The 17,514-nt window shown below is 31.6% G+C and overlaps 2 protein-coding genes across 2 annotated transcripts in view; one reads left to right on the top strand and one right to left on the bottom strand.

The window, feature by feature from the left end:
• The window catches only part of LOC114345659 (mevalonate kinase), a 434,326-nt gene that overhangs the window by 183,275 nt on the left and 233,537 nt on the right, over positions 1-17,514 (top strand). The gene's annotated exons all lie outside the window — the stretch shown is intronic.
• Positions 10,291-16,281, bottom strand: LOC126882192 (uncharacterized). The gene is made up of 2 exons (XM_050647006.1): positions 15,989-16,281; positions 10,291-12,902 (listed from the first exon to the last, which is right to left on the bottom strand). Exons 1-2 carry the CDS (start codon positions 16,222-16,224, stop codon positions 10,349-10,351), a joined length of 2,790 nt encoding a protein of 929 aa, XP_050502963.1. The 5' UTR covers positions 16,225-16,281; the 3' UTR covers positions 10,291-10,348.

A 17,514-nucleotide genomic window follows, 5' to 3' on the forward strand; every position in this document is an offset into this window, starting at 1 on the left:
TGGCAAAAGCACACATCGGCACAATATCAATGTGCTTCTTTGACATGTTACCTATGTGTATGCCAAATTTCATGTCAATCTAAGCGGTTTCTTAAAATTTATGGGTTTTGCAATATTTTACCGTCAGCGAACGGACTAATAGTAGAAGATCCGATATAAGGCCGATCTGCATCGATCTATTTAATGGATAACGTGTGCGTGAAGTAACAATGTATTTTAAACGGGACTTACTTTTTCGCACTGTTTTTGACACACTTTCATATAATCAAATATCCTTAACTTTAGCGTTGTCATGGTGATGACATAATGAGCAATAAATTACAAAAAAAATTTGACAGTTTTGTGGTTTAAAAGAAATTAGAATGTTTAAATAAGTTCTAAAAATTGTAGAATAGGAATGAATTCCAGTGATGGAGAGTTACAGTTATTTTATTTGTTTATCGTAGATAAAATATTGTATGAAACTGTGCGTGAAGTACTTTTTGCGAACTTACGCGATGAATAGCACTCGCTCTGTTGTCGCTCGTGCTCTAAACATCACGTGCATTCGTAAAAAGCATACTTCACGAACTGTTTCATAAATAACTATTTTCATATATTAAAAAAAATGTTTCGACCCGGGTAGATATTATTCCAGATTTTCAGATTTCAGCACAGTGTTAGATGGTTGGGGCATATATGGAGAGCAGGTAGCGTAACAACTATAAACTCAATTTTACAATGGAAACCGGGAGTTAGAAGGAGACGCGGAGGAACTAGAATAAATGGTTACAGGAAGTAAAGGAAAATTTATATAGGGCAGGAATTAGAGACTAGCAGAAAAAGACAGAGGATAGAAAGAAATGGAGAAGCACAGTCAATAGTATCGAGTAGCAGACTGGGACTAATCTGCTCTAAAAAGATGGATCTAGATAGCTTTTTAGCGGCTCAACCCCACCTGGTGTATTTAGCCATTTAATTTTCTTATTACACATTATTATTGGTCCATCAAAAAGTAAAAGGACGGTGCCTGTAATAAAATCTAAAATTCAAAATTAAATCAAGAAAAATAATAAATATTAAAATTTCCTATAAGTTCAAATTTATTTATTAAAATTTTTGATATAATTTTCATAAATAAATTACTTACTAATAACACTTTTTTAATTAATTCCAAAAATTCCATTTTGCAGCAATAATAAAATATTAGTATTTGTAAAATAAATATCAATCATAGCATAAATAACACAAGTTTACAAAAAAAAAAGTAAATTTCGGACTATTTGAAGAAACCATATTACAAGGGGGTTTTTGGGGTGGCTGATCACGACTCCGGGGTCCGCTCACCCCTTTCACGCCAGGTAAAGGTCATTTCAAGGTCAAATCAAGATAAATCGACAGTCGCTCTGAGAAAGTATATTAGGGCGTTTTTGGTGTCGCTGATGACGAATCAGGAGTCCGCTGACCTCTATCACGTCTAGTTCAAGGTCAAATCAACATAAATCGACACAATCGCTCTGAAAATATAGGGGTTTTGAAGTCACTGATCATGAAAACTGCGGTCCGTTGAGCTCTACCACGTAAGGTAAAGGTCATTTCAAGGCCAAATCAGCACAAGTCCACAAAACTGATTTGACCTTGAAATGACCTTTACCTGTCGCGGTTGAGCTCAACGGACCCCAGTTTTGTGATCAGCGATCCCAAAAACCCCCTAATATACTTTTTCAGAGCGACCGTGTCGATTTATCTTGATTTGACCTCGAAATGACCTTGAGCTAGACGTGATAGAGGTCAGCGGACACAAAATTCGTCATCAGCGACCACAAAAACCCCCTAATATACTTTTTCAGAGCGACTGTCGGTTTATCTTGATTTGACCTTGAGATGACCATTACCTGACGTGATAGAGGTCAGCGGACCCCGGATTCGTGACCAGCGACCCCGAAAACCCCCTAGTCATATGGTTTCGTCAAATATTCCGAAATGTATTTTTTTTTGTAAACCTGTTTAATCAAAAGAATATCAATCTTTTAATTTAAATAGACAACTGTAAAACATAGAACTGCATTCACAACTGTATTCACAGTAAAAGTTTCAAAAGATCACACATTACGCTTAAAGTAAGAGGTAAATCAGCAGACGAGTCGTTGTGACTTCCAAAATATGACAACACCGCTGGAAGTGACAACGCACCTTGAACTACCCTATATATGGAAGCCATAACGTATGCTGTACGCTTCGGTATATACGTATATATATACCAAATTTATTTTGGTAAATCCTTTCCCCTCAATAGGTAGACCCATTTTATAAGCCCCCTTTTACCAAATACACAATTTTTAAAAAATAATTCCTAGTAGAAAAGGTGGAAGTCGGACAGCCTCTTCTGTATACCGGAAGTCACAACTTAACGTGCATCAATATATATATATATATATATATATATATATATATATATATATATATATATATATATAAAACAAATGAAATAGAGAATGTGGAAAAATCCCCTTACGAATAACTCACACATCCACTATTTCTGGCTGGGAAAAATTTTTCGAATAGAATCAAAGATCCAAACACCAGTTCTTAGAAATGTGTTTCGCCCTCTTCAACCTCCGTGGGCTCATCGGTAAAGATGAGAGGTTGAATATCTTTAGACACATTCCATCAAAAAACAACATCCGAGACATAGACATAACAGGAGCGTAAATCTACGCCCAACCTGAAAATGACAGTCTCAAGTTTTAATTCCCTAATTACTTTAGAGTAAGTAAGATAATGTTTATGAAAAAACAAAAGATGTAGATCTTTGAAACACACTCAGTGATCAAAAGATCCACAGGTACTGGTTTAATGACCACTCGTACGAAATCAAACAAATGAAATAGAGAATGTGGAAAAATCCCCTTACGAATAACTCACACATCCACTATTTCTGGCTGGGAAAAATTTTTCGAATAGAATCAAAGATCCAAACACCAGTTCTTAGAAATGTGTTTCGCCCTCTTCAACCTCCGTGGGCTCATCGGTAAAGATGAGAGGTTGAATATCTTTAGACACATTCCATCAAAAAACAACATCCGAGACATAGACATAACAGGAGCGTAAATCTACGCCCAACCTGAAAATGACAGTCTCAAGTTTTAATTCCCTAATTACTTTAGAGTAAGTAAGATAATGTTTATGAAAAAACAAAAGATGTAGATCTTTGAAACACACTCAGTGATCAAAAGATCCACAGGTACTGGTTTAACGACCACTCGTACGAAATCAAACAAATGAAATAGAGAATGTGGAAAAATCCCCTTACGAATAACTCACACATCCACTATTTCTGGCTGGGAAAAATTTTTCGAAATATATAAATATATATGGAAATATATGGAAATATATAAATATATATATATATATATAGGAAAAATATATATATATATGTATATATATATATATATATATATATATATATATATATATATATATATATATATATATATAAATGTAAAAAGTGAGTGAGGAGAAAATCTCACTGTAATTGAGGTTATCAGTCAAGGAGAATTAAAAAAATGATCAAACTATTTCAATCTTTTTAATAGAATACGTTTCGTGCAGTATTCCTGCACTTCATCAGTTCTAAAATGATCCATGAACCTAAAATAGGTTAGGATTAATTAAATGTTAGTTATAAAAAAATACTGAATTACTTGCCTCATGATAGTAGGTTACTAACCAGCAGACATGGAGTTAGTATGCCATGTTGTAAGCAGAAGTTGGGATGAAATGAAAATAGGAAACTTTCATTACCAAACCAAATATCGGAGGTTCGTAGGTGGGAACTTTTTGGATGAAGTAAAAACATAGGTTTTAGGCCATGCTTTGAACGGAATTATTCATGAATAATTCCGTTCAAAGCATGGCCTAAAACCTATGTTTTTACTTCATCAAAAAAGTTAAAAATTGAATATTTCATATCACGGTTTCTCCGTTATTGACGAATGTGTAGCGAATAACGTGGCTTTGTAGGCAAATCTGTGACACAAAAAGGTGTCTTGTCGTTCATCGTCTTTTATGAAGACTTTGAAATTTACATTTTCGCGTCCGCTACGGAAAAGATTTCTTCTGTATACCAGAGAAATCTTTTCGTTTAATTCATATATATATATATATATATATATATATATATATATATATATATATATATATATATATATTGATGTGATCTTGATTATTGATATGAGATAATATTCTTATATGTCATTTAATTTAATCAATGCATTAATAATAATCTAATTAATTTACCAGATCACATATCAATATGTTTTCAATCTCAGGGCTTTTTATAAAATTAATTACTTACTTACGTGGCTTCTAAGTATTTCTCAATGGTTCCTAATCGGGATAGGAAAGAAAAGAGTAAAATAATAAAATTGGAAAGAAATCCTTTGTAAAAGGTATAAATTTTTTTTATTAAAAATCCCTTAAAAGGGCTACATCACAACAAAACGTTTTCGATTTTTATAAAAAATCATCATCAGTGTTCGATCTAAAAATAAGTATAACCGATTTAATGAATATAAAGTTATTATTTAAATTTTGACAAAGGTTAGAGCAAGCCACAAAAGAAAAATATCTGGGTAAAAACCCTTTGCATATAATATAGATGCCTTAAAAGTGCATACTTCGATAAAAAGGCCTGTGATGGTCACATGGCAAACAGGATAATCCCCTAAGGTAAGGTATACAGGTTTCCCAACACGTGGGATCCAAATTGAGTTGATCCCACGTGTTGGGAAACCTGTATACCTTACCTTAGGGCATTATCCTGTTTGCCATGTGACCATCACAGGCCTTTTTATCGAAGTATGCACTTTTAAGGCATCTATATTATATGCAAAGGGTTTTTACCCAGATATTTTTCTTTTGTGGCTCAGCTAACATCCAGTTTGTAAGTATAACCAACTTGCTCTAACCTTTGTCAAAATTTAAATAATAACTTTATATTCATTAAATCGGTTATACTTATTTTTAGATCGAACACTGATGATGATTTTTTATAAAAATCGAAAACGTTTTGTTGTGATGTAGCCCTTTTAAGGGATTTTTAATAAAAAAATTTTATACCTTTTACAAAGGATTTCTTTCCAATTTTGTGATTGATGGTATACAGCCAACTACAGGAAAACCTTTTCTTTTCCTTGTGGATTTTTTAAAATAATACACACATATGGGTTACAATTATAATCAAAATATTGTTTATTTTATTTAAATGGCAATCACTGCTTAATATTTGCTATATCTTATCATTCTTAAACATAACATTTACACATGGGAATCTTATTTCCTTTTGGTTTCCAATTGAAAGTTTTTATTAACATTTAACTATTATGATTTATTAGCAACAATTCTATTTAAGTTTGATGAAGCTTTTCTGATATTATTGATTATGTTCTTCAATTTATAATGTGGTATTTATTACGAAAAACCCATACATTCATGTCCAAACAAATGAGACTGACCTTTTTCTGGTGAACTGAGAATGTCTTCACACAAGACCCGTTTCCTGCTATCCTTCGTATCAAAACCTCGTCCTGGCTTCCAGTAATGTTCTCCTTTGAAAACTAGCTCGTATATCTCCCGTTCCTGCTTCTGTCGTGATGCCGTGTTTCTACCTTTTTCGAAACTTCAGTCAGCTACCGGGACACTCTTGGCTCAAGGAGGTTCTTTACTCTCGACCTGGCCTACCTCTCGTTCCACGATAGATACTCCACACTCACGGAACTATACCGGCTTTCTCACTCTCCGTACACTACCGTCTACTACTGGACTTCACTTCTCGACAGCTCAAAACATTCTGATCTCTATTTGTCATTCATTCCCCTACTTTCTAAATATCCCTTCCAGATTCACAAATCAACCTTCCACCACCAACTCTCATTCGCAGTATTCCTCAAAACCAATTTTTAATCTTTCTAAATATGCTTAATGGATTTCAAAAAAAAATAGTTAATTCCCATTCTAAAATTACTTTCTACTATTTACAAAATTTAATGACCTATTATCTACTTCAACTGAGCCTTATTTAGCATAGGCTAATGATCGAACCTTCCGCGAACAACGATAATGACCTATTATCGATTTCAACTGAGTCTTATTTAGCATAGGCTAATGATCGAACCTTCCGCGAACAACGATAATGGTACGCCATTCACTTTGTTTATTCTAAGCGCATTTTCCCGAGTTTCGTTTAATCACTTCTTAAAATTAAATATAACAATTTGTTGTATACAGGTTGTTCTAAATTTATATGCCCGTGGTTGAGAAAATTGAAAATATTTTATATTAAATTGAATTCTGTTTATAATTATCAAAATTTAATTTTCATATCAAATAGAAATATAACAATATATATATATATATATATATATATATATATATATATATATATATATATATATATATATATATAAAGAAGTTTGGTATTATTGACTGATAATATGTAGACTTTAGTTTTTTATTGAGGTTGCAGTCATTTATTTCTAAGGGGCAGGGTAAGAGAAACTCTGTGTTATAATCAAGCTTTCGCAAAATTTATTTGCTTCGTCAGGATTAGCTAAAATTATTATATAGTTATAAATAAATACAACGAAATGAAAGAACATTGCATAAAAATTAGTACAAAAACTTACAACGTGAGGCTTGTTCCTTAATTTGACATTTCTACAAAACATAAAATATCTAAAAAAATCTTTATCCTAATGGTTTTCAAGTTCCAATGTTTTAATTTTTACAATTCATGATAAAAAATATGATTTATTAATTTAGTTCTAAATTTGACTAATGCCAGAAAGACACTTAAATAATGTCAAAAAGACACTCGTAGGTATTTGTTTATTTGATTTTAAGTTGTTAGAACTAGATTTTTGATTATTACTTGCTTGTGCATTTTAAAATTTTAGAAGTTATAGATGTATACACATATATATATCGAATACCAAATACCCAATAACTAAAAATATATTAAATACCAAATGAATATGTAAATGAATGAATGAATACCAAATACCCATATATATGGCATTTATAGATTTTGAAAAGGCATTCGACTCTACAGAACACTGGGCAGTGAAACAATCACTACACAATAGCAGAGTAGATTACAGGTATACAGAACTAATCTCTAATATATATAGTAAGGCCACAACTACGATCCAACTTGAAACAGAATACACATCTCATATCTATCAAAAGGGGCGTTAGATAGGGAGATACGATTTCGCCGAAACTCTTTAACCAAGCACTAGAAGACATTTTTAAGAGATTACAATGGGAAGAATATGGAATCATTATTAACGGCCAATATTGAAATCACCTAAGGTACGCTGACGACATATATATATAATATACAAAATACCATGCGAAAATTGCGATAAGTCATACATCGGACACACATCCAGGAATTTAATAGGTAGACTAACGTCACATAAAAGCGATCTTAGAAATAACAAAAACACATGTGCATTAGTAGATCATGCAATAAATAAAAAACATACATTCAAATTCAATGAAACAATGATACTAAAACACGAAAATAATTTAAATAAAAGAGAATTTCTAGAAATGGTGTGCATAAATAAATATCAATGTGTGAATAAAAAAACTGACATAAATAAACTGAGTAACATCTATAATTATATTCTATCTTTCGATAACTGATATTTTAATTCAAAAATAATAAATTCCCTGACAAAATTTCAAAAATTAAATTAAATTTTCAAATTTAACACCACTTTAATTTGTTAAGAAAACAATAATTAACAAATATATATGTGTATGTATGTATGTATATATGCGTGTATATACGTATATAAGTATATGTATGTATATATGTGTGTATATCTATCTATTAGCCTTGCGACATCCAACATTGGACATAGGCCTCTCTTCCGCTCCTCCATCTTTCTCTATCCTGAGCCATATGTATCCATTTTTAGCCGACTTGGTGTTTTAGGTCATCTACCCATCTCATCTGTGGTCTCCCTCTCTTTCGTTTATATGTCCATGGTCTCCACTCTGCAATAATTTTATTCCATCTTTCGTCTTTTTGTCTAATCGTATGACCAGCGAATTTCCATTTTAGTTTAACTGTTTAACGAGTAGCATCTTTAACTTTTGTGATATTTCTTACCCAGGAATTCCTTTTTCTATCAGACAGTCTTACGTTGATCATTTGTCTTTCCATTGCTCTTTGTGTTTTTCGCAATTCTGTCCATATTCGCTTTTATGAACTTTCCATGTTTAATATCCATATGTAAAGACCGGAAGGATACATTTGTCATAGATTTTCGTTTTTAGATATTGAGGGTATTTTTTATTCTTCAATATGAAGCTGAGCTTACCAAACGAGGCCCACGCTAACTTCGTTCGTCTCTTTATTTCTACTATTTGGTTGTCTATATTCAATTTTATTATTTGTCCCAAGTATATGTATCATTCACTTCCTCTATTTGATTTTGTTTAACTACGATTCTTAACTCATCTTCTTGATTTGTTATTACTTTTGTTTTGCTGTAATTCATATTTAATCCAACTTTACTGGCTTCTTGGTCTAATTGTTGTATCATTATTTGTATTTATCCCGTATCTGTAGCGATAAGGACGATGTCGTCAGCGTACCTTAGGTGATTTCAATATTGGCCGTTAATAATGATTCCATATTCTTCCCATTGTAATCTCTTAAAAATGTCTTCTAGTGCTTGGTTAAAGAGTTTCGGCGAAATCGTATCTCCCTATCTAACGCCCCTTTTGATAGATATGAGATGTGTATTCTGTTTCAAGTTGGATCGTAGTTGTGGCCTTACTATATATATTAGAGATTAGTTCTGTATACCTGTAATCTACTCTGCTATTGTGTAGTGATTGTTTCACTGCCCAGTGTTCTGTAGAGTCGAATGCCTTTTCAAAATCTATAAATGCCATATATATGGGTATTTGGTATTCATTCATTCATTTACATATTCATTTGGTATTTAATATATTTTTAGTTATTGGGTATTTGGTATTCGATATATATATGTGTATACATCTATAACTTCTAAAATTTTAAAATGCACAAGCAAGTAATAATCAAAAATCTAGTTCTAACAACTTAAAATCAAATAAACAAATACCTACGAGTGTCTTTTTGACATTATTTAAGTGTCTTTCTGGCATTAGTCAAATTTAGAACTAAATTAATAAATCATATTTTTTATCATGAATTGTAAAAATTAAAACATTGGAACTTGAAAACCATTAGGATAAAGATTTTTTTAGATATTTTATGTTTTGTAGAAATGTCAAATTAAGGAACAAGCCTCACGTTGTAAGTTTTTGTACTAATTTTTATGCAATGTTCTTTCATTTCGTTGTATTTATTTATAACTATATAATAATTTTAGCTAATCCTGACGAAGCAAATAAATTTTGCGAAAGCTTGATTATAACACAGAGTTTCTCTTACCCTGCCCCTTAGAAATAAATGACTGCAACCTCAATAAAAAACTAAAGTCTATATATATATATATATATATATATATATATATATATATATATATATATATATATATATATATATATATATATATATATATATATATATATAGTAAAGTTTTGAATATTGGGGAAATCTGCAAACCAAAACTCAATGCGTATCAATTGTACGGCCTAACGTTTTCGTGAATGATTATTCACTTCTTCAGGGCTGAAATAAAGAAAATGTTAATTAGCCATATATATTCCATGCAAAATGTTAGTTTTCATTACCAATACGTAGAATTGTAGAGTTACGTTGTTAAGTAATAAAAAAGACGATATGTATAAAAACATATCTCTTTTTGTTTGAAGTAAAAAGAAAACACAACACTTCAACTTGGAAAACTATGGCTATATGGTTACAATCAATGAATTATTTACTCAAGGAACCAATTACACTAGCATATAACTACATTTTATGTTGGAAGTAACTTTACATGTAGATGAGAACAATGAATGTTTAAATATGTCCTTCTTTTTTTGAACTTTCCCGTTCGGTGTTAACTATATTGAGCGCATGCTCATGAATAGACATGTAGGTTCATTTGACCTACGCATAGAAGTACCAAACACCCAATCGGTACGGACAAAAGGTATTATTAAACAAAAATATTAAGGTTTATTTATCTAAATATTACAAGAGGATGTACCGCAACATAAGTGTCATGTTACATAATTACATATTCTATTTATTTAAAGGTTTTTTTTAAAAAAATTTTAAAATTATTGTTGATTATTGGCAAACAAAAATTACTTTTTATTCTAAGAACTATTAATATTGACAATTACGTATTATCAGTCAAGTTGGAGTCATGCAAATTCGATCTATGGCTGTATCTGATCTGAGTAAAAGATGATAAATATCACTCAGATTTTTGAAGTCACCTTTAACATTAATAGAGGAATCATTAAGGAAGATATAGGACATTTCAATAAATTCCCTTTTAAATTTATTGTTCTCTTGATGAAGAACGAGGGTGTTTTCAAAGTCCATGGAATGACCTGTGGTATGGACGTGTTTAGCCAATGCACAACGGTCGGGCTGAAGACGTGAATCACTTTTGTGTAAAGTGATCCTAAATTTAAGAAGTTGAGAAGTTTGACCAATGTACGATTTGTTACAAGAAGAACAGGGAACTTTGTAGACAATATTACTAAGCTTACCTATTTCTGTTTTATCCTTAACTTTTGAAAAAAGGTTGTTAATTGTTAAAGCTGATCTGAAAGCCACATTGATTTTAAAATGATTATCATTGTTGTTATTGTTACTTTCTAAATTATTAAATATCCTAGTCAACCCCGGAGTAATATCTTTGATATAAGGTATTGAAAAATATCTATTTAAAGTTGGAGTATTAGAGACCCTGTCATTGCCTAAGCCATCAAGGTCAACATTGTTAGTCGCGGGGGAAGGTGTTAAGTCTTCATTATGGACTGTGTTAAACAAGATCTTATTTATTAGTGTGGTTGGATAAGAATTTGAGATGAACAATTTAGTTAGTATTTGCAGGTTTTTGTTATGGAAGGAAGGATCTGATAATTTGATGACTCTGCTTTTCATCTGTTTTACTAAATTAACTTTGGTGGAATGTTTGTGATATGAATGGTAGTTTAAATACCTGCCCGAATGAGTAGGTTTCTGATACCAATCAATTTTAATTATATTGTTTGCATCCCTTATCATTCTGATGTCTAGAAAGGGTACTGAAAAGTTAGTATCCTCTTTCTCTATAGTAAATTGGATATTTGGGATGAAACTGTTGAAGGTGTTTAATAATTCATCAGTTTTATCAGATGGCACAGCCAAGATTATGTCATCAACATATTTTTTGATGAAGGGAATGTTGAAGGATAAGACAGGAATGACAGTGTCTAACACATAATCCATAACATAAGCAGCAATAATAGGAGAGATCTTTGCTCCCATAGGAGTACCGAAAGTTTGTTGATAGAATTTGTTGTTAAATGAGAAATAAGTGTTAGTAAACAAAAATTCGACGATGTTGATAAAGTTGTCAAAAGAAATGGAACAACAACCTCCAATACGGTCCCAATTAGCTTCTATGACCATTAAGCTTATTCTTAAGTAAACATTACTAAATAAGGATACGACATCCAGGCTGACGAGAACATAGTTATCTGGTAATTTGTAACCATTAAATTTTTCCACCATTTGAAAAGAATCTTTTACATAATACCTATTTTCATAATCGTACGCTTTAGTAAGAATGTCTGTGACAAAGGCAGAGATGTATTCAGTAGGGGTTCCAATTGAAGCTACTATTGGACGCACTGATAGAATCGGTTTGTGGATTTTGGGCAATGCATAAAATTTTGCAATTGTGCCATTATAAGTGGTAAGTTTCTTTTTTGTGTTGTTATCGATTTGTTTAGAAACAGCTAGGGATGAAATCAGTGCATTACATTTTCTTTGTAACGTGGGAGTGGGATCAGAAGAAATAGGTTTATATGATCCATCATTATCAATAAGAGAAGAACAGAGCTCTAGATACTGTGTTTTGTCTAGAATGACAGTGACGTTTCCTTTGTCTGCTTTGGTAACCACCAGGTCAGGATTAGATTTTAGGAATTGCCTGGTTTTAAAATATAAGTTGTTGAAAAAGGTATAAGATGATCTGGAAGTGTTCAGAATATGGTTGGTAATGATGTTCGTAGATCTAGCACGAACTGAGTTTTGTTCTAATTCAGATGGTAATGAACTAATGATCTGTTCCAAGTCAGCAAGGAGAGATTTGATTTGAAGATCTTTTCCTAATTTAGGTTCAATACTAAATTTGTTTCCCAATGCTAGAAAACCCAAAATATCGTTTGGAATAATTGAAGTAGATAAATTCTTAATCCATTTAGGATCTGTTTTTAGAAAAGTTTTACAACAAGACTGGTAAAGTGTGTCAATTTTCTTTAAGTTGTCAGATTTAATAGAAAAAAATAATTTATTATAATTAATAGATTGTGTATGTGAGAATTGTAACCAAATATTTTCAGAAGTAGATTGAATGATATTATTTTTCAATAAAGATAATGAATTCTCTAGTTTTTTAAGATTTTTGTGATTGGTTGCAATCTCAACATTTAAAAGTTTACTGTCTAACCTGATCAATTGTTGACATCCTTCCAGTTGCCAAAATTCATTTCTGTGTATGTAATTATGAACAGATGTAGTGGCATGACAAATATGATTAGGTGTGATACCTTTACTTCTACATGAAAGCAAGAAAAGTCTCCGATTCCTTTCCTTGGCCAGTTTTAAATTGGTTCTTTGGTAATCCTTGAGAAACCTCACCGATTGTTCACCATACTCTACCCTTATTGTGTTGTAAAACCCCATGTTCCTATAAAATAAAGAAAGATTAATCTTTGCAGATAAGTTAAACAGTAAAGTTTCGAATATTGGGGAAATCTGCAAACCAAAACTCAATGCGTATCAATTGTACGGCCTAACGTTTTCGTGAATGATTATTCACTTCTTCAGGGCTGAAATAAAGAAAATGTTAATTAGCCATATATATTCCATGCAAAATGTTAGTTTTCATTACCAATACGTAGAATTGTAGAGTTACGTTGTTAAGTAATAAAAAAGACGATATGTATAAAAACATATCTCTTTTTGTTTGAAGTAAAAAGAAAACACAACACTTCAACTTGGAAAACTATGGCTATATGGTTACAATCAATGAATTATTTACTCAAGGAACCAATTACACTAGCATATAACTACATTTTATGTTGGAAGTAACTTTACATGTAGATGAGAACAATGAATGTTTAAATATGTCCTTCTTTTTTTGAACTTTCCCGTTCGGTGTTAACTATATTGAGCGCATGCTCATGAATAGACATGTAGGTTCATTTGACCTACGCATAGAAGTACCAAACACCCAATCGGTACGGACAAAAGGTATTATTAAACAAAAATATTAAGGTTTATTTATCTAAATATTACAAGAGGATGTACCGCAACATAAGTGTCATGTTACATAATTACATATTCTATTTATTTAAAGGTTTTTTTTAAAAAAAATTTAAAATTATTGTTGATTATTGGCAAACAAAAATTACTTTTTATTCTAAGAACTATTAATATTGACAATTACGTATTATCAGTCAAGTTGGAGTCATGCAAATTCGATCTATGGCTGTATCTGATCTGAGTAAAAGATGATAAATATCACTCAGATTTTTGAAGTCACCTTTAACATTAATAGAGGAATCATTAAGGAAGATATAGGACATTTCAATAAATTCCCTTTTAAATTTATTGTTCTCTTGATGAAGAACGAGGGTGTTTTCAAAGTCCATGGAATGACCTGTGGTATGGACGTGTTTAGCCAATGCACAACGGTCGGGCTGAAGACGTGAATCACTTTTGTGTAAAGTGATCCTAAATTTAAGAAGTTGAGAAGTTTGACCAATGTACGATTTGTTACAAGAAGAACAGGGAACTTTGTAGACAATATTACTAAGCTTACCTATTTCTGTTTTATCCTTAACTTTTGAAAAAAGGTTGTTAATTGTTAAAGCTGATCTGAAAGCCACATTGATTTTAAAATGATTATCATTGTTGTTATTGTTACTTTCTAAATTATTAAATATCCTAGTCAACCCCGGAGTAATATCTTTGATATAAGGTATTGAAAAATATCTATTTAAAGTTGGAGTATTAGAGACCCTGTCATTGCCTAAGCCATCAAGGTCAACATTGTTAGTCGCGGGGGAAGGTGTTAAGTCTTCATTATGGACTGTGTTAAACAAGATCTTATTTATTAGTGTGGTTGGATAAGAATTTGAGATGAACAATTTAGTTAGTATTTGCAGGTTTTTGTTATGGAAGGAAGGATCTGATAATTTGATGACTCTGCTTTTCATCTGTTTTACTAAATTAACTTTGGTGGAATGTTTGTGATATGAATGGTAGTTTAAATACCTGCCCGAATGAGTAGGTTTCTGATACCAATCAATTTTAATTATATTGTTTGCATCCCTTATCATTCTGATGTCTAGAAAGGGTACTGAAAAGTTAGTATCCTCTTTCTCTATAGTAAATTGGATATTTGGGATGAAACTGTTGAAGGTGTTTAATAATTCATCAGTTTTATCAGATGGCACAGCCAAGATTATGTCATCAACATATTTTTTGATGAAGGGAATGTTGAAGGATAAGACAGGAATGACAGTGTCTAACACATAATCCATAACATAAGCAGCAATAATAGGAGAGATCTTTGCTCCCATAGGAGTACCGAAAGTTTGTTGATAGAATTTGTTGTTAAATGAGAAATAAGTGTTAGTAAACAAAAATTCGACGATGTTGATAAAGTTGTCAAAAGAAATGGAACAACAACCTCCAATACGGTCCCAATTAGCTTCTATGACCATTAAGCTTATTCTTAAGTAAACATTACTAAATAAGGATACGACATCCAGGCTGACGAGAACATAGTTATCTGGTAATTTGTAACCATTAAATTTTTCCACCATTTGAAAAGAATCTTTTACATAATACCTATTTTCATAATCGTACGCTTTAGTAAGAATGTCTGTGACAAAGGCAGAGATGTATTCAGTAGGGGTTCCAATTGAAGCTACTATTGGACGCACTGATAGAATCGGTTTGTGGATTTTGGGCAATGCATAAAATTTTGCAATTGTGCCATTATAAGTGGTAAGTTTCTTTTTTGTGTTGTTATCGATTTGTTTAGAAACAGCTAGGGATGAAATCAGTGCATTACATTTTCTTTGTAACGTGGGAGTGGGATCAGAAGAAATAGGTTTATATGATCCATCATTATCAATAAGAGAAGAACAGAGCTCTAGATACTGTGTTTTGTCTAGAATGACAGTGACGTTTCCTTTGTCTGCTTTGGTAACCACCAGGTCAGGATTAGATTTTAGGAATTGCCTGGTTTTAAAATATAAGTTGTTGAAAAAGGTATAAGATGATCTGGAAGTGTTCAGAATATGGTTGGTAATGATGTTCGTAGATCTAGCACGAACTGAGTTTTGTTCTAATTCAGATGGTAATGAACTAATGATCTGTTCCAAGTCAGCAAGGAGAGATTTGATTTGAAGATCTTTTCCTAATTTAGGTTCAATACTAAATTTGTTTCCCAATGCTAGAAAACCCAAAATATCGTTTGGAATAATTGAAGTAGATAAATTCTTAATCCATTTAGGATCTGTTTTTAGAAAAGTTTTACAACAAGACTGGTAAAGTGTGTCAATTTTCTTTAAGTTGTCAGATTTAATAGAAAAAAATAATTTATTATAATTAATAGATTGTGTATGTGAGAATTGTAACCAAATATTTTCAGAAGTAGATTGAATGATATTATTTTTCAATAAAGATAATGAATTCTCTAGTTTTTTAAGATTTTTGTGATTGGTTGCAATCTCAACATTTAAAAGTTTACTGTCTAACCTGATCAATTGTTGACATCCTTCCAGTTGCCAAAATTCATTTCTGTGTATGTAATTATGAACAGATGTAGTGGCATGACAAATATGATTAGGTGTGATACCTTTACTTCTACATGAAAGCAAGAAAAGTCTCCGATTCCTTTCCTTGGCCAGTTTTAAATTGGTTCTTTGGTAATCCTTGAGAAACCTCACCGATTGTTCACCATACTCTACCCTTATTGTGTTGTAAAACCCCATGTTCCTATAAAATAAAGAAAGATTAATCTTTGCAGATAAGTTAAACAGTAAAGTTTTGAATATTGGGGAAATCTGCAAACCAATTGAGTTTTGACGCAAACCAACGCATTGAGTTTTGGTTTGCAGATTTCCCCAATATTCAAAACTTTACTGTTTAACTTATCTGCAAAGATTAATCTTTCTTTATTTTATAGGAACATGGGGTTTTACAACACAATAAGGGTAGAGTATGGTGAACAATCGGTGAGGTTTCTCAAGGATTACCAAAGAACCAATTTAAAACTGGCCAAGGAAAGGAATCGGAGACTTTTCTTGCTTTCATGTAGAAGTAAAGGTATCACACCTAATCATATTTGTCATGCCACTACATCTGTTCATAATTACATACACAGAAATGAATTTTGGCAACTGGAAGGATGTCAACAATTGATCAGGTTAGACAGTAAACTTTTAAATGTTGAGATTGCAACCAATCACAAAAATCTTAAAAAACTAGAGAATTCATTATCTTTATTGAAAAATAATATCATTCAATCTACTTCTGAAAATATTTGGTTACAATTCTCACATACACAATCTATTAATTATAATAAATTATTTTTTTCTATTAAATCTGACAACTTAAAGAAAATTGACACACTTTACCAGTCTTGTTGTAAAACTTTTCTAAAAACAGATCCTAAATGGATTAAGAATTTATCTACTTCAATTATTCCAAACGATATTTTGGGTTTTCTAGCATTGGGAAACAAATTTAGTATTGAACCTAAATTAGGAAAAGATCTTCAAATCAAATCTCTCCTTGCTGACTTGGAACAGATCATTAGTTCATTACCATCTGAATTAGAACAAAACTCAGTTCGTGCTAGATCTACGAACATCATTACCAACCATATTCTGAACACTTCCAGATCATCTTATACCTTTTTCAACAACTTATATTTTAAAACCAGGCAATTCCTAAAATCTAATCCTGACCTGGTGGTTACCAAAGCAGACAAAGGAAACGTCACTGTCATTCTAGACAAAACACAGTATCTAGAGCTCTGTTCTTCTCTTATTGATAATGATGGATCATATAAACCTATTTCTTCTGATCCCACTCCCACGTTACAAAGAAAATGTAATGCACTGATTTCATCCCTAGCTGTTTCTAAACAAATCGATAACAACACAAAAAAGAAACTTACCACTTATAATGGCACAATTGCAAAATTTTATGCATTGCCCAAAATCCACAAACCGATTCTATCAGTGCGTCCAATAGTAGCTTCAATTGGAACCCCTACT

The sequence above is a fragment of the Diabrotica virgifera genome, chromosome 3, assembly GCF_917563875.1.
Source record: "Diabrotica virgifera virgifera chromosome 3, PGI_DIABVI_V3a".
NCBI classification, from domain to species: Eukaryota; Metazoa; Arthropoda; class Insecta; order Coleoptera; family Chrysomelidae; genus Diabrotica; species Diabrotica virgifera.

What these genes read in the sequence shown, in the direction of transcription:
- LOC126882192 (XM_050647006.1), bottom strand. Translation starts at nt 16,224, where the DNA reads ATGGGGTTTTACAACACAATAAGGGTAGAGTATGGTGAACAATCGGTG. An exon ending in GGATGTCAACAATTGATCAG is followed by an intron (nt 12,903 to 15,988) that starts GTTAGACAGTAA and finishes TTTATTTTATAG; the next exon opens with GAACATGGGGTTTTACAACA.